This window comes from Antechinus flavipes, chromosome 3, assembly GCF_016432865.1.
Source record: "Antechinus flavipes isolate AdamAnt ecotype Samford, QLD, Australia chromosome 3, AdamAnt_v2, whole genome shotgun sequence".
In the NCBI taxonomy this organism is placed as follows: domain Eukaryota; kingdom Metazoa; phylum Chordata; class Mammalia; order Dasyuromorphia; family Dasyuridae; genus Antechinus; species Antechinus flavipes.
The window spans coordinates 52540874-52568542 of record NC_067400.1 but is presented as its reverse complement, the minus strand read 5'-3'; the positions used below and the strand labels follow the sequence as shown (position 1 = coordinate 52568542).

Below are 27669 nucleotides of genomic sequence, written 5' to 3'. Positions count from 1 at the left end.
AAGAATCTATTAAATAATCTGCTCCTTCAGTGAGATCTAGGGATCTATTAATAACTCTTTTGCCAAGAGGAAGGCATAATAGCATAATAATTCATAGTCAAGGCTCTAACCAGTATCAACAAATGAAAGTCGCTATTACTAAGATGATAAATAAAAATCTACAAAGCCAGCCTGTGGAGGACTCTATAAATAGAGTCATAGAGTGACAGTCATGAAATGTTTTCAGATTGGTACCATTCAGTTTCAATCACATGAAGTGGTTTATGCTACAAAGAGGGGTAAGTTTGGTTTGTTTGAGCTTTGCACGTTTTTGTTTGTTTGGAGGATGATTAATCAGGTTGCCTATAGAGGAGTTTCCAGGGTGTAAATTCCTTTTTCTGATGTAGATCCTTAATTCTTCAGCAACTTAAAGAATATGGGAAATATGAAGTTAAGTGACTTGCCCAAGATCACAAATCTATCTAATCTCCAGGTCACAAGCTCATAGATTTAGATGACTGGAAAGGACCATTTAATCCCTTTTCATTGCTTTTTTCTACTTCCAATGTAACTACCAACAGGGCTAATACATACAACAAGAGAGGTGTTGTAGTAAAGTAGATGGGTGATGTTGGAATCGGGGAAGATCTGGATTCAAGGTCAACACTAATGATCCTGAGCAAACTTCCTTAACTTCATAGAACTCCCAAATTACATTGTAAGATTATAAGTAACTTATATACACTGGAAAGTAGCTGAAATTACAGATCCAGACTATCTATCTATCTACTTATACATAGAGGCAAACATATATTCATATATGTAGCTACAAATACATATACATATATACACATACACATATGTACATGTGTGCTTATACATGTATATGCACTGTTATATTGTACACCTGTGTGCACATGCAATCATATGACAAATTCAATTTGATTCTACTCAGCTTTTTGTATGTATTGCTGAGTTTCAGGGAATGATTTGAACCCATATTATATGTATATACACATACATATGTATAGATAATACACATATGTAATATATAAATAATGTGTATTTGTGTATATATTAGATACTTTGTGTACAATTACACAGATGCATACACATATAACAAGTTCAATTTGGTCCCACTCAACTTTACATATACTTTGCTGGGTTAGAGGAAACGATTTGCTTGAGTGCTGTGTTTGTATAGACATGCACAATCAACATAGTTAGAAATCATTGTCTATAACCCAGCAAGATACATGTAACACTGAGTAGAAGAATAAAGTTGTAATTCAACTCCCATCTTCTTGGAAAGGCTGTTTTTACTGTTAAAAATCAATAACTGTACATTTAAATTCCTAGTCTCTTACGCTGCAGGAGGGGGAAATCCATATTTTAAAAAATCATCCTCACCTCTATTTCATCCCATTTCATATTTACAACTTTCTGGCCCTCTTTTGGTTGCCATGTAGGAAGGGTCACAGTTGCTTGTGAGGGGGACAAGATTTCACCAGGTTCTTGCGTGGAGGAGACAGGCTGGAGCTGTCTTGGAGCTGGAGACTCTGTCCAACTGGAAACGGGGAGGCTGGGAGATTCTTGCTCACAGTTGATACCTTTGTATCCTTCATCACAAGCACAAAGGTATCCATCTTCGCTGGTGCTACAGATGCCATGGAGACAAGGGTTGCTGGCACAAGGGTCCACTACAAACTGAAAGAAAACAATAAATGGGTCAATTACCCTCTCTGCTAAGAAAAGCCACAATATATTGGGGCAGGACAGGGTATGGGTTGGAGTGGAAGGGAATTATCTGTGTTTCACAAAGAAGCTGTTATGAAATACACTTTAAATTGCATACAAAGAACCTTCCAAGGTTATATCCAGTTGGTAAGCTGAGGAAAGATGTAACTACATAAGCTTCAAACAATGAAAAATTTAATGGATAGTCAGCCCATAAGCTTTAAATGATGAACAATAGTGACTCCAAGGACAAGTTATTTTGGGGAGTGAGTCTAAGACTGAGTCAACTAGAACTGAGTCTCTAAAAGAAGATACCAGGTGGGTTATTTTTATAAAAAAGTGTCATGTCAAATGACACTACAAATTTGAAAATAAAGAGATCTCACTTGGCACATATTTCAACACCCTTTATTTGTTGGTGTCTAATGGGGGTGGATTCAGCCTTATAGCTTCTCTCCTCCTCCTCATGTACTGCTTTCCTGGTGACTCCAGAATCTTTGTGAAACAGGTAACATTTTGATGGTATAAGTCCATTACTTGATGAACATGACAGACAGCTAAATGGAACTTACTTTAAGTAACTGTTACCTTGTAGAAAAGAATCTTCAGGACTTTTTATTTTGGTCTAAGCATCTTGGTTCCTATCTGATTTAGTCATTCTTGACCAAAGTATCTTCAAGTAACCATTTTATATAACTTTAAGGTGTTTCTTTAAAACTAATATGAAAAGATCACCTCCTTCTCTATCTACCTCAAGGATCCAGCCCCTTCTCTCCCACATAAATATGAAGTGTTTTATGCTCTACAGTTGGCTCAGTGCCTGGCACATTTACAGTTAGTACTTAATAAATGATTATTGATTGATCAATTACTTGACTAGTCATTCCCCAGGTACAAGACAAACTAATGTTTTTCTAGTCCATCTATCATTATTATATCCTTTTCCAGAACTGATCTGGAAATAGAAGTCAAGGTAGATGCCACAACTTCAGTGACACAAACCTTTGAGCAGTCTTTCATGTCTGTATATTCATTCATCTATTCATTTGACAAACCTTTATTGACATCTAGCCCCTGATGGCAATAACCCTTGGTAGCCCTTATACATTTGTCATTTTCTAATTGGTGCAATATTTATCTATATGTGTCTCTATATGAGACATGATGCTCCTTTATATCTTACTTCATGAGGCAGTAATTATCTTTTATAATATTCTGCCCATAATACTTCATAAATATTTGATAAATAGGTGAAGGCATTTTCCATGGTCAATGGCCATTTCTAGCTATACTTAGCCTTTAGGAGATATCTATTGTTGTTAACTAGGATAAGCAAGTTAGAAGAGGCTTGAATGGTTTGGTCAAGTCAACATTGGTATTATCATTTAAATAAACATATCTTAATATCTTTTTTGTCACCCACATTTTATTCTGTCTCTCTCCACTCCCAAAATATCAGCTCATATCATAAATAACTTTTTTTAATTAGCAAAACCAATCTATATATATATATGTATATATATATATGTGTGTGTGTGTGTGTGTGTATATATGTATATATATATATACATATATATACACAATATTCCATTTCCACAGAGCTCTTATCTTTGCAAAGGAGTTGGGGGAAGAGTTATATTTCCTCTTTAGGGTCATATTTGTTCTTTGGAGTTTTGCAACATTCACTTTTTCTATTTTTGGTTAGTTTTTCCATTCCCATTACTATAATTATTGTATGCACTATTGTCTTGATTCTACCTCATTCTGCATTAGTTCATACAAAATTTTCATGCATCTCTGATTTCATTAGATGCATTGTTTCTTATAGCACAGTAATAGTCCATTACATTCATGTACCACAATTCATTCAGCCATACTTCAGCATAGATGGCAGAGTATAGGCAAAAGTAGATAGAAATCTACTTTTGTTTCCAGGCATTTGCTACCATAAAAAGCAGCATTATTGCTGTTTACAATAATAACTACATGGCATACTTTCTCCAGAAGGCAAGCTAGTAGCCCAGTTTTTAAATATGAAAACCAGGAAATGAACTGTGATTCATATATAAAAGATTTTTCTAAGGATTTCATTTCTGAAGGCAAGTAAGGATAAATAAACTGAATGAAGTTCAACAGAGCTCAGCAGGTCAGTAATTGGGACCCAAGATGAGTTTCCTCAAAGGAGATGAAGTCCCAAACATCATATCTAGACAAGTGTAAGTCTTTAACAAATCATACTGTGTATATATTCTGTCCCTTCTCTCCCTCACTAAATTGTTTATGCAAAGGAAATCAAGCATAAGTGGGTATCAAGGGCAGCCATGAAGGGGAATTAGAAGTGACAAAAGGGCAACACTCTGAGAGATGTATGGAAAGCCTTCTCTATCCCAGTGGTGTTTGTGCAGGTCAAATTTTATGCACCTGAATAAGCTTCAGTTGCCTATTATCAGCAAACAGTATCACCATCTCCCTCCCCCAACAAAGCTGCCTCCCAAAAAGTAAGAAACAATAGGATTTGAAACCTCAAAAATCAGAGCCCATAATGGGCATCCTTACTTCAGATACTGTAGAGATAGCTCTAACAATGGACATGAAGAAAAAAGTTTGATTGAACAATACTAACAGTACAAACAGCAATTTATTTCTGAACTGCTGGGTTTCTTAAATCTGATAAATGCACACATTGCAAGCAAAATCAATGAAGCATGATTGAAGTCGGAGACTAAGAGAAATAACAAATTATCAAGAAGGAAGTGAGAGGAGAATCTAAAAATTGAGTCCTCAGATATATCCTTTTGTCAAAAGCTCAAAAAGTAAATTATCTGATTGTATCCAAAACTATAAAACAGAGTCACAATAAGAAGGATTTAGGGAATGATTGATTCCTAATTGAAAATGACAATCTAAAACTTTGTATTAGCTTTTCTGTTAACAACAACCATGCACCTCTTAGCACAGCTTCCATAACAAAGCCATTTTTTCCTCTGTAGTACATTTTTTGATGTTTTGATTCTATTATATCAAATTTAAGGTAGAAGTGCAATCAATGAAATCATAAGTTTTTGTTGATGAACCTCAGATGTTGTAATCAATGCACACATTTTCCCTAAAATCACTGCTAACTTTCTCCATGCTGGAGATCAAAAAGAAAGAGTACTTTGTTATGCCTTTCTTTGTAATTTCCAGTACTCAGCAGAATGTCTGATACACAGTGAGTACTTAACAAATGTTTATTCAATGATTGACCCTTTCATCAATACTCAACTTTTTAGTGGATCCTTCAAAGTACAGAAAGATCAAAACCTGGCAAAATTTTGTTTCAGAATCAGCCTGTTATGGGTTTGTTAAAGATCATAATTCTCTTCCATAATTGAAGGAAATGAAGAATTGAACAGGTGGTCCTGCAAATAGGGACTACTATTAATAAAAATCCTTATTTGAAAATATGGGTATAGCTCTCTTGTCAATTGTAATCATTTATTTTTTGAAGTCTCCTCAATTACAAAAGCCTTTATTGCTTATCAATGAAAAACAATGTTGACAATGGCCAGTGTAAACTGAACATCTTAGTAGAGATCATTTTCTGAATGACAATAATAGATCTGAGTGACACAAAAGGTTTATTTAACCTAACAAAATATTTTCCTTCTCTATAGAGGGAGTTAACATGTTTTGTTAAAAAGGAAGCTATAGGGATTCTCATTCACTAATGGATTAGACTTACTGGTTCCTAAGGATATTTCCATATTTCAGATTTTGTGAATCCAAATTCAAAAGAGGAAAAGAATGTGCAAGGGAAGGTGGGTGAAGGGATGTTTCAAGAAGGAAAGATTTAAACTAGGCCTTAACCAAGGACAGAAATTAGGTGGCAAAGAAAGGATGGGCTATTTAGGAAAGTAAATCAAAAGTCAGATGGCAGAGGAAATGGAGCAGACTGGAACAAAATGTTCATGGAAAGAAGTAATGGAGTATAATTGTATAAATATGTATACACATATTGTATTTGACATATATTTTACCATGTTTAATATATATTGGATAATTTGCCATCTGCAGAGGGGGTGGGAGGAAGAAGGGGAAAATTATAGCACAAGGTTTTGCAAGGGTTAAGGTTAAAAAATTATTCATACATACATTTTGAAAATAAAAAACTTTAATTTAAAAAAGAAGCAATGGAGAATGAATTGAGTTTATAGACCCTATAGGCACTGAGGAAGCAAGAAAATCTGAGAAAGGAAGAAATAATAGTAGCACTAGGGAAGGAAGATCAATATGGTAAGACTAGAGCAGAGGAAAACAAAAAAGCAAGTGATAAATTAAAAGGCTATAAGAGTTTAAGAGCCAAATCTAGAGTAATGGCAGTAGGAAGGTAAAATTAGAAAATAAAAGCAAAATAGTATACTGTGAAGATGGAATAAATAGGCTGGAGAAGGTGAATAAGGGAGGGGGAGGAAAAATGATGATTTTGAGTTTGAATGACAATAATAGTGTCCTCCAAGGGAGAGCCAATTCCATTGGTTGGGAGATATCATCCACTGATTATTAAGTAAATTGTCAGAGTAGAGGGTTATTTTATTTTCTGTGCTTGTGTCCCTAGTGCTATTTGGACAGTGCCTGGCAAAGAGTTGGTGCTTAATAAATGCTTGATTTATCCATTGCAGTGTTTTTGTCTCATTTTTCAAATTATTGTTCTCATTTTGTCTGATGGAGATCTCAAGAATACGGAGCACCATCCTCCTACACATCATCCACTAAAGACACAAGAGCCATTACAACAATGACATTGCCAGGAAATATCGAACATTTTTCAGCTTGAGATAAGAAAAGTGCTCATTTCATTTACTGAAGAGAGCACTACAATGTTATACACCTTAATGGTATAAATCTATTTTGGTATTACTGTAATTCTGTATTATGGACTTGAGATCCACTTAAGGAATTACTTTGCAACTAATGGAAGCCCTCAATACAAAAAAAAATGCTTTTTCAAAAAATTCTAACCGATTTTACTTGAAGTCAATCTATCTGCCCCATTTCTTTAATATGGCCTGAGTCACTTATAAGTTCTCTTAAAAGGAAGCTACCAGTGAAATCCAGCTGTCTGTGGCTCATATTGTTTCATTAAAAAACTGAAGAATCTTGAGAGACATAGACAAATTTCTCCAAATCTAATCATTGTAAATTCAGTTACCATGTTGCCTAGTCAAAATAAATTGTCATTTGTGAAGTTTCCCAGAATACATCTTTTTTTCTTGCTGGCTTTTTAACTTTACAATTTCCTTATCTGTTTCATCTTATCTGTGGAAAGTAAGAAGACTTGCTTAGTTACAAAATAAAGATAAGAACTGGGCAGACCGTGCTACTGTCCTCCCCAGAATCTTGCACCCTATTTATCCCGTGGGTTTCCCATTTGCCAGACAAGAAGGGAAGAGGTTCCAACTCACAGAACTCTCTTTCACACACACTCAGGCAGGAAGGGAACACCCCATTTTGTGTTCCTTTAATTATTCCTAAAATGATTCCCCTTACAGAATAATTCCAGTGCATCTATGGAAATGATCATCCTACAACAATAATCACTTATACTCTACCTTTCATCTAGGGGCTTTCAGATAGCTTTATTAAAAATATAAATATAAGCAAATATCTATTTACTTATAAATAGAAATAAAATTTAAAAATCTAATTGAGAAAATAAAGTATAGTACCAAAAAGAAAAAGCAATGAGCTCATATGTTTAGGAATTCCAAAACAAGGGATTTACCCAAAGCTGTGTTCATTTAAGACTTTAAAGCGGCAACCTCTCACAGAAGCACAGAGATAGAGGCAGTGGGAGGCAGCTAGGCAGTGGATAGTGCACTGAGTCTAGAGACCTGAGTTCAAAACCAACCACAGACACTTACTATCTGATCCTAGGCCAATTAATTAATCTCTTTGTTTTAATTCACTAAAGAAGAAAATGGCAAACCACTTGCATCTTTGCCAATATCCCTTGTCTCAGGAACAATTATTGGCATCCTATGGTCCTCAGGGTCATGAAAAGTCAGCCAGACTGAACAACAACAAGCAACCTCTGGCAACCTTAAAACATAACAGGTGTTGAGAAGATTAAGGGAACAAATGGAAATGCACAAGTCCTTGGCAAAGGGTTCTGGGTGAGAGTCAGAGTGTCCATCTCTTCAGAACTGGAAGTTCTTAAAGACCATATAGTCTAATGCCCTGACTTTATAGGTAAAGAAGCTGTGATCCAGAAAAAAAAAAGAAATGATTACTCAAGGTCACACAGGAAGAATTCGGTCTTCACACAAAATCCACTCTTCTTTCCACTGTCCAAGATGGTAAAACTCTTAGTAAGAAGAGATGCAGTCACGAAAGAGAGAACTGATGGGAGAATCCTACTGAACTTCCTTCCCCATAATCTGTCACTATCCTGATTGAATGTAAAATCCTCTGGCATTTAAAGCCCTTCTCAGCCTGTCCCCTACCTCTATTTCAAATCTTTTTAGCCTATTTTCCTCTCTCTACCCTCTATGAACTAGCCACATAGATCTATTTCTTTATTGTCACACAGAGCACTTCATCTCCCAGCAGCTCAAGTCTTATTTTGGAGCAAAAAGACATATCCCTAACTTCTCTTTTCTTGTGTAATTAGTATATATATCCAGTCATGTTTCATAGGAATTTAAATGTTTTATCTTTTAAGTAACTGTACAGGTATATTACTTAGAAGGCATATTATTGCCACTCATAGGTTTACTTTACTTCTGCCCCACACTCTATCCCCATACCAATTAAAGACATGGCTCCTAGGGAAAGATACAATTCATTCTACAATACTTTGCTTTATGCTGTGAGCCCATGATGTGAATTGTAGTGGAAAGTGAGAATTGCTTGTTCTCAGAGTAAAATGGGAGTCAATTGTTCTGCTTGGGTTTAATTTAGACAACAAAGAGTAGTTCAAAGTCAGGTGAGCTGACAAAGAAAAAACCCACATCAAAAAGAGATAAGGCAGAAAAGGTGGTGAGAATTCACCAAGATTTGGAACAACCTAATAAAAGTTGGGGGAGAGTAGAGGCGGCAAAAATCATTTTGATAAATACAAATGTTTTTAAGGGCTGGTTAAATAATGTATGGCACATTGCTAATTAGTTAAAAATGAGAAAAGGCAAAGCATGTAGTTATTAAGTGATGCTTGCTATAAAAAAAAGCAACTAAAGACAATTTTATTTACATTTTTGGATAAGAATGAAAAAGCTTTTTGCCTTGTCCCATCTACCTGGTCAGTGCAATCATTGATAAAGAGCAAAAGGGGTAGCTAGATACTGTGGGCTACAAAGTGGACAAAACTTGGTCAATTATCAAAATGAAAGCTGCTCTCAAGTATCATACTCTAGCATGGTCCTACATCCATGGCTAGAATTGATCAATTGGCTGAGTATATTCATTTGATTGTTATAATAATGAATCATCTCACATCGAAACCGATTCTTCCAAAGACCGATTGGCCACCACTGTTACCAATTAATCTACTTTGACTTACTTCACCCTAGTCCAATGTAGATGCAGATAGATCATTCTTCCTATACAGCACCAGATCGTGACCTTCTAGCAGAGAAAAGACTAAGCTGATTTCTGACTTAACATTTCCTCAAGGCAGTGTTCTGAGACACACCATCAGTAAGTAATCAAGTTTTATATCACCCTCACCTGAACCTCAACTTTTGCCAATGAGTCCAGGGGAAAAAATCAAGAAGATCCCAATGCTCTCAAATCTCTAAAGTAGTAATATGAAATAATGCAGGCTGGTTAAACCAAGTGTCTTCTTTGGGAAGAAGCATGGGGGTACAAGTAGCCAAAGACAGCTAGAGAACTTGATGAATCTTAGGAGTGCAACCCCTGGCATTATACCAATTTTTAATTCTATTCTTATGTGACCCACTTACATTAAATGAAATCAAAAAGGCCTGAAGCTTGCTTAGCCTACCCTGGTGTGTCAAAATGTACCAGCTCCCTTTGTTTACTTAACTAAACAATCAACATTTATTAAGCACCTACTATGTACAGGGCATTGGACGAGGCTCTGAGGATACAAGTAAAAAAGTGAGACTACTCTAATGAAAAACCATTCATCTCCTATTGGCCATTGGCCATCCAGAATTAATTTATGCCCTCAATAGAATCAATTTCATTTTGCAAAGCCATGCTCAGAATAGTGTTGAAGTAGATGCATTTGTCTTCTTTTACACTTCTTTTTTATATGTAAGTATACCACATATGGTTTCTTTGTTATCAGTACGCCCTAGTAAATGTGGCTCTATTTAAGTTTCTAAAATATTGGACCAGAATGGCAGAGTAAGACTGAAATAATCACAAGAGGTGCCTCAATTTTTTTCAAAAATGTTTTAAAATATCTTAATTTACTCTAATTTCTCAAATATGCACTATAAAAATCAGTGAGAGGGAGGAAATTGCAAAGTCTGGGTATATATTAGCTATTAATAGAGAATCTTGAAATGTTGGAATTGAAAAGCTTAAAGATTGTCTAGTTCAACACTCTCACTTGATGTAGGAGCCTATCCCAAGGCCAAAGAACGAATAAATAATGGAGTTACAAATTCTTTCCCAATGACTGAAATAAGATTAAAGGACCAACATAAAAGCAAGTCTCCATTAATTTGAGAGTAATCATCCTTCTTTTAAATCATTTATCAATGAGTAGCTTATATATGATGTATTTCCTTCTTCTTTACTAACAGATCTCAACCTATGACTTTTAAATAGTAGGAATCAGAAAACAATATTTAGAGTAACAGTGATATGAAAAGCGATGATAATTTATAGGTGAAAATAACATGAAAGCCTTGGTACACTTTTACAAAACTGACAGCCACCAAATGTTGATCGTGGTGGGATAACATTTTATGTGTTTTTATTTTGGTATTTAGAGAATAACACTTTGACACCATTCTCCATCAGCATCCCAACTATGAAGTCAGATGGACCAGAAGCAAATTTTATCAGTCTACTATATAGTGGGATCGTGGGGGCACAGATATATAAGATATCATGTAGAACTGATCAAGTGAGAAAGTTGCTGCCTATTTTATGTTTAATACTTACTTGAAAGCCCTTATCTTCAGCATTTTGTCATCAGCCTAGATATGAACCAGAACCAAGGTTCAAATCCTACCTTGAGTAATTTTAGTGACAAGTCACTCCACCTCTCTAAAACTTTTTTTCCTTCATGTAAAAAATGAGGAGAATACACTAGATGGTCCCTGAGATCCATTCCTAATCTAGTTCTAAAATCCTATGACTTTTTTCATCCTATGCCTATGGCATTCTGGCAGCTTGTCAAGCCATAAAACATATCCAACCTGAAGGCATCTTTAACAGCCAGCCATTCTTAATATTTCTGGCTGCAGGACAGAAGACAATATTTTGATGAAAAAGCAGTGTGTCCCAGTTTGCCAGTCCTAATTTTCTACCATTAATACTTCAAGGATCTATAGTTCTCACAGTGCATATACCCTCTGCCTCCAGATTGCAATGCCTAATAAATGGCCTTCAAGAGTTGCTTAGAGCCCAAAAATCAGTCATCCTGCTTTCCAAACTTACTTCAGCTGATCCTCAGAAAAAAAGAGACATTTATCCCTGGCCTTTTCTCAAAGTCTTTCCATTTTGATATGACCTGAAGAAGTTTACTTTCTACAGAGGACACTTTGGAGGAAGACTTTGGTCTTCCAATATCCCCAAAATTCCTTCCCAAACTCTCCAAGTTTATAAATTGCTCATTTGGATGAGCAGAAGGAATTTCTATAACAAGAACTCCCCAAAGATCAATTCACAGATTTCAGTCAAAAGAAATTAAGAGTCAATGGTTAAGCAGAAATCCAATGATTTGTGGTCTTCTGTGTACATTATCAATTTAAAAATTTGTCACAGCCAAGAAAATTTACCACAAATTATTGACAAATGATTTTTATCGCTAAAGCTATAAACATATGCCATCAAGCTTGGCAAATTTTAATTTTTTTCTGATAGACCATATTAGAAAGTATAAACGCTGAAGTATAAATGCTAAAGTATAGATGGTCAGTCAATAAATATTGATTAAGCACCTATTATGTGGCAACCAGTGCAGCTATGTGGTTCAATCGATAGAGCACTGGGCCCAGAATCAGGAAGACTCATCATCATGAGTTCAAATCCAGTCTTGGATACTTCCTAGCAAATCACTAGACTCCGTTTGCCTTAATGTAAGATGAGCTGGAGTAGGAAATGGCAAATCCCTTCAGTATCTTTGTCAAGAAAAACCCAAATGAGATAATGAAGAGTTGGACACAACTGAAAACAAATAACAATACAATACAAATAACAAATCAAACAGTAACAACTGTTGAAGGACAGGGGACAGGAGACAGGAAGTTGTTGAGTCCAGTAGACTATTTGCAGAGAGATAAAAAAGGAAATGGTCAGATTTTAAATAAAAGATTAATAATAAAGGTCATATATAGCAAGTCAGCTAGATTGTGCTCAAGAGCCACAGGCAATTTAACACTCAACAAAGACCTTTTGAGATTTAGACTGGTGGAAGGCCAGGGCAATTCATTGGCAGGAGAGTTGGCAAAATTCATTGATACTCCTATCCCTGCTATTGATACCTCTTTCACAATAACCAGTAAAGAGATTTTCCCTTTCTGAACAAAAAATAAGAAAAGAGTATAAAATCGCTTTAAGATGTATACAAGCCCTTCATGTTATAAAAGATTCTGATATGAGTTATTTTAGAGAAACAGATATTTAGCAGTGATTTAGATCTTTTCCATTTATGGACATCATTGTTCAATATAAGGATACCTGTAATGAAAGCCAATGATCTAGTCATTCATTCAAAAGCTCTGTTTATTCCATAACAAACATTCAGGTGTCCTTGAGAAAACCATCAGAATAAAAGGCTGACTTCATCAGCAATAACAACCCTCACTTTATATTGTATATATGATTCAAAAACATAGTCCTCACACTCAAATGAGAGAAACTGCAAAGAGTTCTATATTTGGAGATGGAAGAAGTAGTTTAAAATCCAAGCCCTTCTAATTATCATCTATGTGACCTTAGACAAATCTCTTCTCTCAGGGATTATTTTCTTTAAGCTTTAAAATCAGCTAAAATAGGGACAATAATTATATTAATTCTGTCATTTTTCAGTCCCTGTAACCCCATTTGGGGTTTTCCTGGCAAAGATTCTGCAATTGTTTGTCAATTCCTTCTCCAACTCATTTTGCAGACAAGGAAACTGAAGCAATCAGGCTTAAGGCTCACAGAGCTAGTAATTGCCTGAGGTCAGATTTGAACTCAGGAAAATGACAATGATAATAATAGCTAGCATTTATATAGCACCTACTATGTACTAAACACTATGTACTAAACTCTTTACAAATATTATCTCATTACAAATATTATCCATCTGATCCACACAACAATCCTGAGAGCAAAATATTATTATTAGCTCCAATTTAGAATTGACAAAGGTTAAGTGACTCATAAGGTTCACATAGTTAAGTATCTGAACTTACATTTGAACTCAAATTCTCTTTATTCCAGATCTAGCAATCTATCCATTGTACCATCTAACTGGCTCAGAGATAATAAGACTAATATAAGACAAAATATTTATAGCAGCCATTTTGTAGTAGAAAAAAACAACTGTAAATTAAGTGGCTCCCCATCAATTGGTGAATAGAATCAAAGTAGAAAGGATACTGGATTTGAAGATAAAGCTTCCGGATTTGAATCTTAACCCTCTTAGAGCAGAATGTTATGAAGTCTGACAGATGTAGTCATTATATCAGAAGTTTTTGCTTGTTTATATTTGTCATAAGAGTTCAATTTAGAGTAGGGAAAAGATTCCTCCTAAAAAGACTTTCACAAAAAGCATCAAGAAAATGATAATTTTCTTTTTCAATTAAAAAACAAGAGGTACAACTGTAACTACAAGCCAGTAATCTCTGCAATCTTTTCCATCTCTAATTTCTGGAAAGCTTATGTGAATTAATAATAATTAATAATAAATCCTAAAATTATTTAAATTATTTGTCCCAATGTATAAAGTTATATTTGTATATTATACTAAATTATCTTAAACTAACCTAAATGCATGTATCCTAAAAGAGGAAAAAATTATAAAAAGCTTATTAATACAAGGTGATAAATTGGGTTTACTTAAAAGCTGATCTGATCTGCATCCTGATTAAGTCCACTGGCACTACAAAAAATCCCAAAGAAGATTAAGAGTCTTGAATTATTTTATTTTTCTGCCTCCATGGGGAAGATACTCACAAACAAAGCCACAAAACAGCTGCTATAAATATCAATTACAAAATTAGAATGTTTATTGGTAAATGAAGAAAATTTTTTAAATTCAGAATGCTTTATGGATTGTTCTAACAGCAGCACTGAGTAGCTTAGCAACCAGAACCAAAAAGTCAGACGTCATCGGCTGGCTGTCATCACTCCAATTTTACTTAGAGTATGTGAGTTATCAGCATCATAAGCTAAGATAGGGATAGTATATCTAGGGAAATCCACAACCTAGAAAAGTAGAGCTTCTCCATCTTGAGTATAAAGGAGAAGGAAAAAAAAATCAGCCTATATTGCTGGAAAGACTCTAGAATCATTCATCATAGCTCCAGCTGCTTTGCAAACTTGCTACATGATCTACTCCTAATTAGTCATACTAATCATGGTATACACTGGCAAAAATATCAGAATAGAGAATAATCCAAAAATGTTTCCTTTTCTCAATACTAAAATGATCAGTCTGGGTCATTTAATTGAATTGCTCTTTAAAACTGAAATTTTAGTATAATTCTTGTGGACATGAGGGAATTCAAAACACTATATTAAACCCAATAAGTTACATGACATGATCAAACTACTTAATCTCTCTGATCTCACTTCCCTTAAATGTAAAATGAGAAGATCTGATATCTTCAGAGTCACAAATTCTCCAATTTGGGAGGCTCCTTAGGAGGAATCTACCTATATAAGAAGCCTATCTGCAATATACCCAGCAACTGATTTCCCAGCTTTTACTCAAAGGCCTCCAACAAAGGAGAATTCATCATCTCCCAAGGAAGCACCTTCCACTTTTCAAGTTTTTCCCTCCACCAAACTAATGTTTGCTTCTTTGCACCTTCCATACTCTGCTCCTCTTTCTACTTCAGCAGTTCTCAAAAGCAGTTTTCCATGGACCAGAAGGTCCTTAAGCAGTGGTTTGTTGGGCTAGAATTACTTACATAACAATGCTAAGATTTTATTTGCTATTAAAATATTCCTCCTTTTTCCAATTACATGTCTATATAAGGCCATGTTTTCTTCCTAAATTTCAGCAAAACAACATATTGCAACACTAGATAAAGAAAGATATAGGAGAATCCAGCTGTCTTCTATTAAGTCAGCACAAATTCGCAAAAAAAAATATATAAAACAGTATCATTCTTCTCACTCATTTATTTCTGTTTTGAAAAAAATATTTTTCATTTAATTTGGTATTTATGTTACCATGATAGGTTTATCATCACTTTAAATGAATTAACATTTTAAAATTTGTCAGTTTTAATTTTAATACTGCAAATATCAATAGACATAACCCACATAAATTAACACTCTTTAAAATCCTCAATAATTATTTTAAATATAAAGGAATATTGATACCAAAATTTTGGAGAGCCACTGTTCTACTTTCTAGAATTGGTCAAAACCCCCTTCTACCTGATAGCCCTCAGGAGAGTGGATGTCCTAAGTACCCTCACCAGAGCAGTGATGGCCCATTCCAATGGCGAATCATATACTATAGACCAGGAAGTCACTGAGGTCCAAGCCGGCTCTAGCTATCTTTCTATGAGTCTACCATTCAGTGCCTTGGTATAATCTGCTTGTGCAGTTTCTCCATTTAGCCCATCACCTTTAGGGCTTGCACACCTTTCTGGGAATGGATTTGAATACCTTTCAGCCTAAAATACAGATCGCCTCTCATTTCCCCTGGCTCAACCAGCTGGAGGAGTCTTTTTAATTAATTAGTCCATGCCCTTCCTGGATCAAAAAAGTAATTATTTAGGCTGAAGGATCGGCTCTTCTTGAGTTAGCACAATATTCCAGCTTGGTGAGTATAAATTTCTTCTACCTCGATGGCCAGTGAGAATAAGCGTTCTCCTCTGCCTGCCCCGACCCACTCTGGCTGTAATTCCATGTAGGTGCCAGTCTGCATTTAAATATCCAGGGGTGAAGTGGCCAATGCCCCCTTTCTCCTCAGAAGGAACTGTACCTCTCTATTAATAATTAGCATATTCAACCCTCACCAAAATGGAGGAAGCCCATTAACCCCCACCTTTACTTTCTGTACTCTTCGCTTCTAAATTTCCTCCTTTCTTGAGGTAAGTATTGGTTCTTTCACCTCCTCCTCTCATCAAACACCGTTCTCAGAAAAGAATGTGATAGGTATCATTTACACCTTAGTGTGAATTAAAGTGCTACCTTTCCCAGAGTTGTATCCATTTTAGACCTTATCTCTAACTGGGGACTGAAAGTTGTCACCTGTGAAAACATCTTCGGGCATCAGTGACCAGGTTGGGATGGAGGGATCTTTTCCAATGGCCCTGAAAGAACTATTTAATTTAAAATCAGAGAATTTCAGATCAAAAACTCAACTCTACCATTTACTAACTGGGGTACAGTACAAAAAAAAAAGTTGCTTCACCTCCGGGGCTCAGTTTCCTGATCAAGTAGAACATTTGGAGATAAGAAGCACTCTCTTCATCACAAAAAAGATCCTCAGTATAAATTTCTGCCCCCTTCACGGTCAGTGGAAATAGGTGGGATTCCCTTGGAGTGGACTGGAATGAATATCTCTAGGTTTCCTTTCAACACTATAGCTATCATTGCTTCCAATGGCATCCACGTGGCTAGCTATCCCACATCTGTGGAAAGTTTGTGTTGGGCACTGGGGACAGACGGAAGGAAAGGAGGGATGTGGAATCTTGGGATGCTTACATGTGGCTGGGTGTAGTGTGTGTGTGTGAAGATACTTTATTTGTGACCAAAAATATTTGCCCCCTAATATTAATTAAGCAAAATATTTCTACAAATTAGAGCAAGGAGCCTTTTAAATTAATAAATGACATTAAATTGACAAGGAAGGGGTAATGTCAACAGTGTCATGTTCATTAGAAATTATGCAAATGAATGTAATAAGGTGGAAGTGTTTTATTCTACTCAATTTTATTTCTGAACCTTTGATAGTCAAACCTCTTTTCCACAGTTAATGCCAGTGTAAGTAGCCAGGGGAAGCAGAGGCACTGCCAGAACAGAACTACCACGGCAATGAGAGCCTGGGTCAGGGCAGAGGATACAATCAGCAGCCCACGGCTTAATTCCCCCTTTTATGGATCTCTCCGTGTCTTGGCTGCTTGGCTCCAGTCTCCAGGCTCGCTCCCTGGCTCGCCCTCATTAGAAATCCTGCCAAGCCAATCTGCTTCCTCTCCCAGAGGAGTTTTTGGCCAACACAACCTGATCCTGGATTGTGGAACTCGAAGGGACCTCTCAGGGACCAGGCAGCGCCCTCGCTTTCCAGATGAGCAAATCAAGCCCTGGGGAAGTTAAGTGATTGAACCAACATCACAGAGCTGATCAGTAGCTGAGATGGGCTCCAGGGTGAGATGCATGGACTCCAAAAGCCGGTGTGCCCTCCCATACAGAAGGCAGCTGCACCCACTATGGGAACCCCTGCCAGGCAGCCTTTCCCTGTCTTCTGGAACAGAACAGGAGGGGCTAAGCTCGGAGCAAGAACCAAAAATGAAGATTCCTTCTTTCTCAATCTCTGCTAACAATGTCCTTTTGTCCTGAGCCTCTTTCCCCATCTGCCTCTAGTCTCTGTCTCTCTCTGTGTGCTTCTGTCTGTCTGTCTCTGCCTCTGTGTGTGTGTGTGTGTGTGTCTGTCTTTGTCCTCTGTCTCTCTCCCCATTCCTTCTCTGTGTCCCTTTCTGTCTCTGTTTCTGTCTCTTTGGGTCTTTCACCATCTATTTGTCTCTGTATATATCTCTATCACTGTCGCTGTCTCTGTATGTGCCTGTTTCTCACTTTTTAAATATCTCCCTTCCCCCTCTCTTCCTTCTCCCTCCTTCCCTCTCCCTCCTCCTTCTCCTCTTCCTCCTCCTCCTCCTCCTCCTCCTCCTTCTTCTTCTTCTCCTTCTCTCTCTCTCTCTCTCTCTCTCTCTCTCTATCTCTCTCTCTTTCTCTTCTTTCCTTCCCTCTCTTTCGCTCTCCCTCTCTCTTCCCCCACCCCTTCTCTTTCCTTCCTCTCTCTTCCTCCCTTCCCCTCCTTCTTTTCTCCCTCCTCTTCCTTCTCCTGTATTTCTTTCCTGCCCCTCCCTCTCCTCCTTCTCTCCTGAGAAACCACTCATTTTCTTTCCCTTTCCCACATTTTCTTTTACACCCTGATGTCCAACTATGTGGGGGCCCCATTCTTCTCATATACCTAAAACACACACACACACACACACACACACTCCACACTCCCTAAGTTTTCTCGAAACTTTGCCTCTCCCCCAGTGTCTACAGCACAGTGCTCCTGACACACAGTAGGTGGTTAATAAATGCTTATTTCATTGCTTGCATTTTTATCAAGGAAAAGCTTAACAATAATTAAACTCCAGGGAAATTTCCTGGCAGCTCAGAAGGTGTTGGAACATCATTTGAGTCCCAAATGGAGCAAGAATATGGGAAGAAAAATAAGATGGCAAAGCATCTTTAAGAAGGATGTGGCCAATCCCAAGAAAGAGCATCCAAGGACACAGCTACCTCTAGAAACCATCATCACTTTCAACAGAAAAGCACATATGTCTGCCCTCCCCATGGACTAAGGGAGGAGTATCAGCATTAAAGCAAAGTTTGTAATACATGTATAATAAGAATGCCTAAGTATGGAGACAATGAGTATGTCGACAAACAAGATTATTCTCATTTTCTGCTCTGTCCTCCCCCTGGGTCCTTCTCAGCCTGCATTTCTGTCTGTTTTTTCCTTTCATTCCATTCTGAACCATCAGGAGACATGTAGAATCAAGTAATTATAAGCTCCTTTTATCATTCTGGAACTGAAAAACAAATTCAGTAGGGTGATGATTTTGGGGGACCTAAGAGAACAGACTGATGAAGCTAATTAATCCAGAGGCTTTTTTCTCAAGCAAAAAGCCTTTGCAGATTTCACAAGCTCTTCTCATGATTATTCTTCAAATACAGATAGACACTAGCAAAGTTCCAGACCAAATGAGCTGTAAGAAGGACAGAGACTAGCAGCAGACTTGCTGGAACAAGCATTAATAGGAAAAAACAAAAGTGCTTACATCCTGAAGAAAATGTCAACAGGAAAGGCCAATCAAAACCAAAAGTTAAATTCCAATTAAGCTGACTTTTTAACAAACACAATTATAATGATTTTTTATGATTGTGTCACATTATATCCCTACATTTTCTTCAGACCAATTAAATTTACTAATGCTGAGAGTATCCTGAGTTTCAAGTAATCGATACTCATTTTTCAAAAGGACTAGGCAGACATTATTACCATGTGGTGAGAAAATGGCTTTGAAGAATAAACTGATGATCCTATCAAATCTTCTGAGAGCTTAACGCTTTCTCTAGAGAGGTATCCCTCTTCCAAATCAGTACCACAGACAGAGATTCTTTAGTACTGCCCTCAGGGCCAAAGACTAAGGGAACAAAAGCCAGAAGCTTCAGATGGTGCTAGAATATGGCCAAACCTCAATGATGGGCACGCCACACTTTCAAAAAGGGAGACATAAGTGACTGGAATGACTAGATAGATGGATAGACTGATAGAAAGTATATTTATTAATAACTTACTATTTGTCAGTCACTGTAATTAGCACTAGAGATACAAGTATAAGCAAATAAAAGTTTTTTGCCTTCAAGGAGTTTATATGGTCATGACTGCAAACAATATATAAAAAGGTATTGGAAAGGAAGGGGAAAGATCTGGACCTGGTTCAGGGCAAAATAAGGCCAAAAGCTCACCTATTGCACAGAACTGAGAGGAAACCAGAGTGGAATCCAAATTTTCAAAGGGATGGCAATGAGCAGACTGGGTTTCAGCAAGATAAAGTCAAAAATTTACCTACTATAGCCCTAAATGCTTCCCTAAAACTCTGTGTCTTATCTTTTTGCTTGACCTAGAGATTGTATTTAATAGAGTCTGAAGTCTAGTCATAGTTTGGAACATCTGTAAAGAACTCTATACATTCATGGTTCTGTTTAAGAATGTTCAGAAGAAAACGTGTACTCATAAGTGTCAGGGATGTGGAAAAGCATGTTTGTTGCATGTTCTCTTTATGAATGAGTCTTCCACAAGAAACTTGTATGCACCTGATAAACCCTGTAGCTAAATCCTAGGTTTCCATTCCTTGAGATCCAAAACAAGACTAATGTACCTTCCTACAGACCAAAAACAAATTAATCTTCCTAAGTGATAGAGGTGATTATATCATTCATCTTCTCATTAGTTCTTTATTGGCTACCAAATATAACAGATATATCAGCTTAGTAAAAATGCCATGATTCTATGTCTAGAGGCAGGTCAGATGTGATAAACTTTCACCAAATATTACAGCTCTAGTGTGGGAGCAGAAGACCCAGTTTGAGACCAGACATCAGCAAAAATGAAAAGGTCCCAGAATCCTTGCTTTGGATCCAATGAGCCTTTCCAACTTTATCTCCTACAAATTCCTTATAAATATTTCACTCATGTCTGATTCTTTGCAACTCCATTTGGGTTTTCCTGGGCAAAGACACGGGAGTGATTTGCCATTTCCTTTCCCAGCTCACTTTATATATGAGAAAACTGAAGCAAAGGGGATTAAGTAACTTGTCCAGGATCACCCAGTTAGTAAGTGTCCAAAGCCGGATTTGAACTCAGGACGTTCTGACTCTAGGACTAGGGCTCTATCTACTGTGCTATTCAGTTCTTTAAGCACACTTTGTGTTTTCATGCTATTCCCTCTATCTGAAATATCATCCCTCCTCATCATTCCCTCAATGACCATTTTGAAGGCTCAGCTTACACTTTCATAAAGTCAATCCTAATCTCTATCTCAGTCAAAAATGTTCTCTCCCTTCCCTGAACTCCACAAACATCTATATTAATCCACCTTGTGTTATAGTTAATTGTGTACATGTCTTACCTTCCTTATTAAGTTACAGTCAAGTATATATGTGATCTATCTTGATCGTTAAGAGAAGACAATATTCTATTCATCTTTCTATACACTCCAGTGAGCACTCAATAAATAGTTGTTGAATTAATGAATAATGAATTTATTCTATTTTCATCTATTTCCCTCTTCCAAATACTTGCAAGGTTTTTATACTCTTCTTGCAAGAGAAGGAGTCATAGTAGATTGCCACCCCGGAAACATCTAACAGCTATTATTACTAACATTATTAAAATTTGCTAGGTGTTCTTTTTGGAACTTGTCCATTCTTTTAAGTTAATATATTTTTTCTTAAAGTTAACATTTCAGTTACCAGGATATTTTACTTTGTAAGATAGCAAATCATGCCACAGTGTTACCAGTAGTCATATACTAACCTCATTGTTTTGAGATTCCTGACAACTTTTGCAAAAAAGGTTTGGAAAATTCCAGTAGTACAAGCAGCTAGCTAGTCTTTAAATCTCTTGTAGACAAGATCACAGAATGGAAGAGGCACCACAGAATTGGAAGAGAGAAAATTCTATCTCGATTTTCAAAAAACTGAAAAGAAATAGGAGCCATAATCCACAGGTCAATCAACTTGATTTCAATTCTAGAAAAAAAAATCTAGAATATATTACTAAAGAGATGACTAATGAACATTTAGAAAAAAAGACAGTTATTACTAGTTTACCTAGATTTTAACCAAGCATTTGCCAAAGACTGTCATTCTACACTTGTGAAAAGAAGAAAGGAAAAATAACAGCACCATGGACTAAGTGATGATATAAGTAAGTGTAATCAGAACTTATTGACTGGCAAGACTGAATGGTGTGTTCCAAGGATCTTTAATAGAGACTTCTGTCCAACAATTTTATGACTAAGTAGGAGAAAAATATATGGTAGGTTGCACAGTGGATAGAGCACTGATTCAACAGTGCATTGTGAATTGATCCAACCATTTTGGAGAGCAATCATGAATTATATCAAAAGATTTATTAAACTGCCTATATCCTTTGACCCAATAATGCCATTACTAGGTCTATTTCAAAAAATGATTGGACCTACAAGATTTAAAATATTTATAGCATCTCTCTTTGTGATGGCAAGGAACTGAAATTGTGGGAATCTCCATCAACGGGGGAATGGCTGAAGAAGTTGTGGTATATAAATATGATGAAATATTATTGCACTATAAGAAATGATGAGTTTGTTTACACTTGCACAAAATATTGAAGAGCAAGAGAATGTTGTTTATAGTAATATAATATTGTTTTAAGAACAACTTTGATTAAGTCATTTTGACTATAATAATTGCCCAAATTTAACTACAAAGGACCTATGAAGCTTCAAAGACACTGTCTATATCCAAAGAAAGAAATGATAAAATGAAGTATATATAGAATTATTTCATATATATGCACATATTTGTGTCTAATGATAGCCATCTCTAGGGCACGGAAGAGGAAAAAAGGGAAGAAAAAAAGAAAGAAAAAGAAACATACATGATAATTGTATTATATATTTTAAAAGAATAGCAAGTTGTACATAATAAGTTTGCAGTTTCTTTCCTTTCCTTTTTTCCTTCCCTCCCCTCTGCCCACATAGGGTATCATGCCCTTATCTGAGGATACTCTGCCCAAGGCAATAAAAATTTTGATCACTAAAACCTCACATGATATCGTAGGGTTTAAAGGTTAGGATTATTAGCTATGTGACCTAGGCAAGTCACTTAAGCTCTGTCTGCTTCAATTCTCCATATGTAATGTAAGGATAACAATAGCATCTAGTTCCCAGGCTTATTGTGAAGATAAAAGAAGACAATATTTGTAAAGGTTTTGTAAAATTTAAAGTGCTAAATCAATGCTAATTATTAATGAAAGCTAATACCTACTATGAATCAGGCATTGTGCTAAGTGTTTTACAATTATTATCTCATTTGATCTTTATAACAACCCTGAAAGCGTTGCTATTATTATTATTATCACTATTATATGAGTTGATTTCAAATCTGTAGATCAGACAAAACTACAAGAGATAGAAACTAATTCAATAGATAACAGAGTCAGAATTCAAAAATATCTAGACAAGCTAAAATATTGCCATATATAATCATGTGTATGTATATATACACATATATAGTCATATATACATATATATATATATATATCTTCATAGAAGGTAAAAATTAATAGTCCTATATAATTTTATATTCTTATATATATGCACATATACATTTGGAATGCATGGCTATATCAGAGTTCATCTGAAAAAACTCCAGTGAGCTTAGTCTCATTTAAATTCAATAGAAGTCAACATGGTGATATGATAGCCAAAAAGACAAAGAATCACTCGGGCTGCCTTAAGGGAGATACCATAACCAGGACTAAGTAGGTGATGACCTACCACATATATGAGGAACCACAATTGTGTTCAGTTCTGGATTCCTCATTTTAAGAAGGAGATGGATAAACTGAAAAGTGTACAGGGGAGGGCAACCAGAATGAATTCACACTTTATGAGTTTCATTGGAAGGAACTGGAAATATTTCATCCAGAAAAGAGAAGATTTAGAGAACATGATTGCTAGATGTTTTCAAGTATCTGAAGGGCCATTATGTGAAAAGGGGATTCAATTGCTCTAATTGGTTCCCAGTATGAGAACGAACAGAAATGGATAGAAATTGTAAAGAAGGAAGTTTAAGCTCAGACAAACTTTTGAACATTGGCGCTGTCCAAAAGCATAATGAGATGTCTCTGAAGGTAGCAGGTTTCTTCTTTGTAGAGGGATTCAAACAAAGGCTGGATGGTCATTTAATGGATATGTTGACAAGAGAATGTTTTTTCCACATGTTAGATTAGACAGCCTCTGGCTTCCTTTCAAATTCTGAGATTCTATGGTTGAAATATTTCTTTGTTTTCTGGTTGAGAGAAAGAAATAAACTTTTAGAGCTATAAGGGACCTTGGAAATCTATCAAAATAATATGGACCAAGCTATACATTGATAGTTAACAGTATATATTTTGAGAATAGATATCTATTTCAAAAAGAAATGTCATATGTAACACACACATAGATAAAATATAGGTAGATAAATATACATTTAGTAACTTTTATTTTACTCTGCATAAGTTTACTTGCTTCCTCCAATAGCAGAAAATAATTAAGAAAAAATGGTAAGTCTATTGACAAAAGTTTCAAATAAAATTTACTTCTGTGTCATATCTTTATCAATTCTTTTCATGCTATTTTCCCAGGAAGAATTTGCATGGTTTTTTTTTTTTTTTTTTTTTTTTGGAGTACAGGTGGACTTCCCCGAATATTGTGACATATACAATAATCAAGTCAGAAAATCCCATTCAGAATGCTCTGCATACTTGATTTCAAGATCTAATGTTGTCCCCTAGTGGTCTCAACAAAAAGTTCAGATCTAATCTTGAATGCTTTACAAACTCACTAATTTGAAGTTGCAGGGAAGGGAGGGAAAGGCAAAAAAGAGACTGACCATCAGAATTAGGGAAAGGTCTGAATTATGTAATATTTATGATAATATAACATTGTTCTACAATATATGCCTTAATACAATTGAATGATTGGCTATAACCTGCTAATGCAAGTCTAGCTAGGTGTGAATAAAGAAAAGGAAGTTGCTATGGTTGACTTACATGAATTATTGATATAAAAATGCAACAGTGGTAATTGGGGCACTAAGTGATAGTTGGTTACATACAGCATGATAGAATGGTATAGAAGTATTAATGAATAAATGCCTTTAATATAACAGCCCACAGAGACTAAGAATTAAAAGCAAGGGATGGACAACTAAATGGTCCACTCAACACAACATTCCACTAGTAGGATATTAAAAGGTCTCCAGTGTGCTGTCTAAAAGATGTATTGCACAAAATAAAATGTGGAGGTTTTATGTTTTTAAAAATAATGAACTCTAAGAGGTAAGAAGGAATGGAGGGATTGGAATTTTCCTCAGCCATTAGAGAAAAATACATGTGTATGAAAGAATCACAGATCTTCCAAGGGAAGGGAAGGGAGGAAGGTCTAAATCTAAGAAACTATCACTTAATGAAGATCTGAGGGGAGAAAAAACTACCCAACATTATTATTTTCATGATTCTTTTAAGAAATGATTAAGCAAAAATGGTGTTTCTCTTAATATAGGGTTGTTAGTTCATGGGAGCCACCTGACAGTGGCTGCTGGAGATCCACCCCAGAATGGATCTCCTCTTGTGAGAGTTTGATACAAGGAGGCTGAGAGGCAGTTGCTGTTCTCTGAGCTCTCTGACTGAGAGGCCGTTGCATTGTCTGACCTCCCTCCTCCTCCCTCTGCCTCCAATTTATCTCATTCCCAGTCCATACACCTGTGTCATCAAAGGCTGCCCTGCAACTCCTTCAGATGCTGTGATCCACAGCTGTGGAGGCTCTCGGAGAATTGACCTGCCCCTTAATATAGGGTTTACCTGATTTGGAGTTAAATTTGAATAATGTGACCCAAGGCTCTATTCTGGGCCGTGTGTGTGTGTGTGTGTGTGTGTGTGTGTGTGTGTGTGTGTGTATCTCCATCTCTGTATCTTTCTGTCTCTCTCTGTCTCTGTATCTCCCTGTCTCTGTCTCTCTGTCTCTCTGTGTGTCTCTGACTCTGCTCTTTAATTCTCTGTTTCTTCCTATCTCTGTCTCTCTTTCTCTCTTTGTTCTTCTGTCTCTGTCTCTGTTTCTGTCTTTTTGTCCCCTCTCCTCTTTCTCTTCTCTGTCTTTCCTCCCTTTCTAGCTCTCTCTAGCTCTGTCTCTCTGTTTCTCTATCTGTCTCTTTGTGTGTATTTCTGTCTCTATATCTCTGTCTCTCTGTGTATATTTGTCTCTCTGTATGTCTAAACATACAGAGTCTGTTTTTCTGTCTCCCCCCCTTCTTTTTTCTCTTTCTCCCACCTCTCTGTGTATCTCTTTCTATCTCTCTGTGTGTCTCCTTCTGTCTCTCATTCACAGGTCCATATATCCAGTCCTAGTCTCTCCCCTGAGCCTTTCCAACTGCCTCTTAGAAATTTCAGAAAGATGTTCATAAATTCCACATGTCCAAAAAAGAACTCATCAATTCCCTCTCCAAATCAACTCATCTCCCAAATTCCCCTATTTATTTCCTCAAGTTTTAATTTTTTTCAATTCAAACTCCATAAAGCTGATAAAGTAATTTTCCTTAAGCTTAAAACTGACCTTGTCACTTCCTTCTCAAAAAAAAAAAAAAACTATTGCTTTTCCTGGACCCTCTTCTCTTCTTCCTCTACATCAGGGGTTCTTGACCTTTTTTTGCTTCATTAATCCCTTTGACAACCAGGTAAAATCCAATGGGCCCTTTTTCAGAATAATGTTTTTAAATGAACAAAATAAAATAGACAGTGTTATAAAGGAAGCCAAAGTTACTGAAAACAAAATTGGGATTTTTTTCCCATTCAAGTTTGCAGATTTTTAAAAAACTTTCCATGGACTCCAAAATTAAGAATTCCTGCTCTATGAACCAGCTATGCCCAGCAAAAGAACTCTGGGAGATGACCAAGAACCATTACATTGAATTCCCAATCCCTATATTTTTGCCTGCCTGCATTTTTGATTTCCTTCACAGGCTAATTGTACACTATTTCAGAGTCCGATTCTTTTTGTACAGCAAAATAATGGTTTGATAATGTATACTTATTTTGTATTTAATTTATACCTTAACATATTTAATGTGTATTGGTCAACCTGCCATCTAGGGGAGGGGTTGGGGGGAAGGAGGGGAAAAATTGGAACAAAAGGTTTGTCAATTGTCAATGCTGTAAAATTGCCCATGCATATAACTTGTAAATAAAAAGCTATTAAAATTAAAAAAAAAAATTCCTGTCTATACTCTCATTTGGTGATCTCATCAGTTCCCATGTGTTCAATGATCACTTCTATTCAGATGATTTCTAGCTCTATATCTACAGCCCTAGTCTCTCTCTTGAGCTCCAGTCTTGCATCACCATCTCAAAATGAACATCCCAAAGAAATCTCCAACTCAATATGTCTCAGCTGGGATGCCATTAGAGCTCGAGATCTTTATCCTCAAACCTTCCTCTCCTCCCAATTGTTCTCTTACTATTGAGGACCCTGCCACACTCCCAGTCATCCAAGCCTACAACCCCATGTTATTCTCAGCTCTTCCCTCTCGCCCATCTCACATATATTAGCAAATCTTGTCATTTCTACTTCCACATCATCACTCTTATGAGCACTCTAACCACACAGCCCCCACCACCCTAATCTCAGTCCTTATCATCTCTTGACCGGACTATTACAACAGCCTTGTAACAAGTCCCTTGCCATCTGCCTATCATCCATTCAGCTTCCAAAGAGATTTTCCTAAAGCACAATTGTAATCCTGCCTTTCTCTCACACACATATACATGGGCATGCACATACATACACACACATGCACTCAATCAACCTCAGTGATACTTATCACCTCCAGGATCACTTCCAGTGCACTCACTGAAAACAAGGATTCTATCATTTTCATCTTTGTATTCACATCACCAAGCAAAGCATGGATTTTTACATACTGTAGATGATTCATAAATATTGAAATGAACTGGCTTTAGTAAGGAGTTTTAGGCACAGAAATGACATGTAAATGGGCTCTAAAAGAAAAAGAAAAATGGCA

At 36.4% G+C, this 27669-nt stretch overlaps 1 protein-coding gene across 1 annotated transcript in view; it reads right to left on the bottom strand.

Annotated features, from left to right (window-relative positions):
- The window catches only part of DNER (delta/notch like EGF repeat containing), a 330352-nt gene that overhangs the window by 200105 nt on the left and 102578 nt on the right, over positions 1 to 27669 (bottom strand). The window contains exon 2 of the mRNA XM_051983379.1: positions 1390 to 1686. Within this exon, the coding sequence (XP_051839339.1) occupies positions 1390 to 1686 (297 nt within the window). The remainder of the gene's footprint in view (positions 1 to 1389; positions 1687 to 27669) is intronic.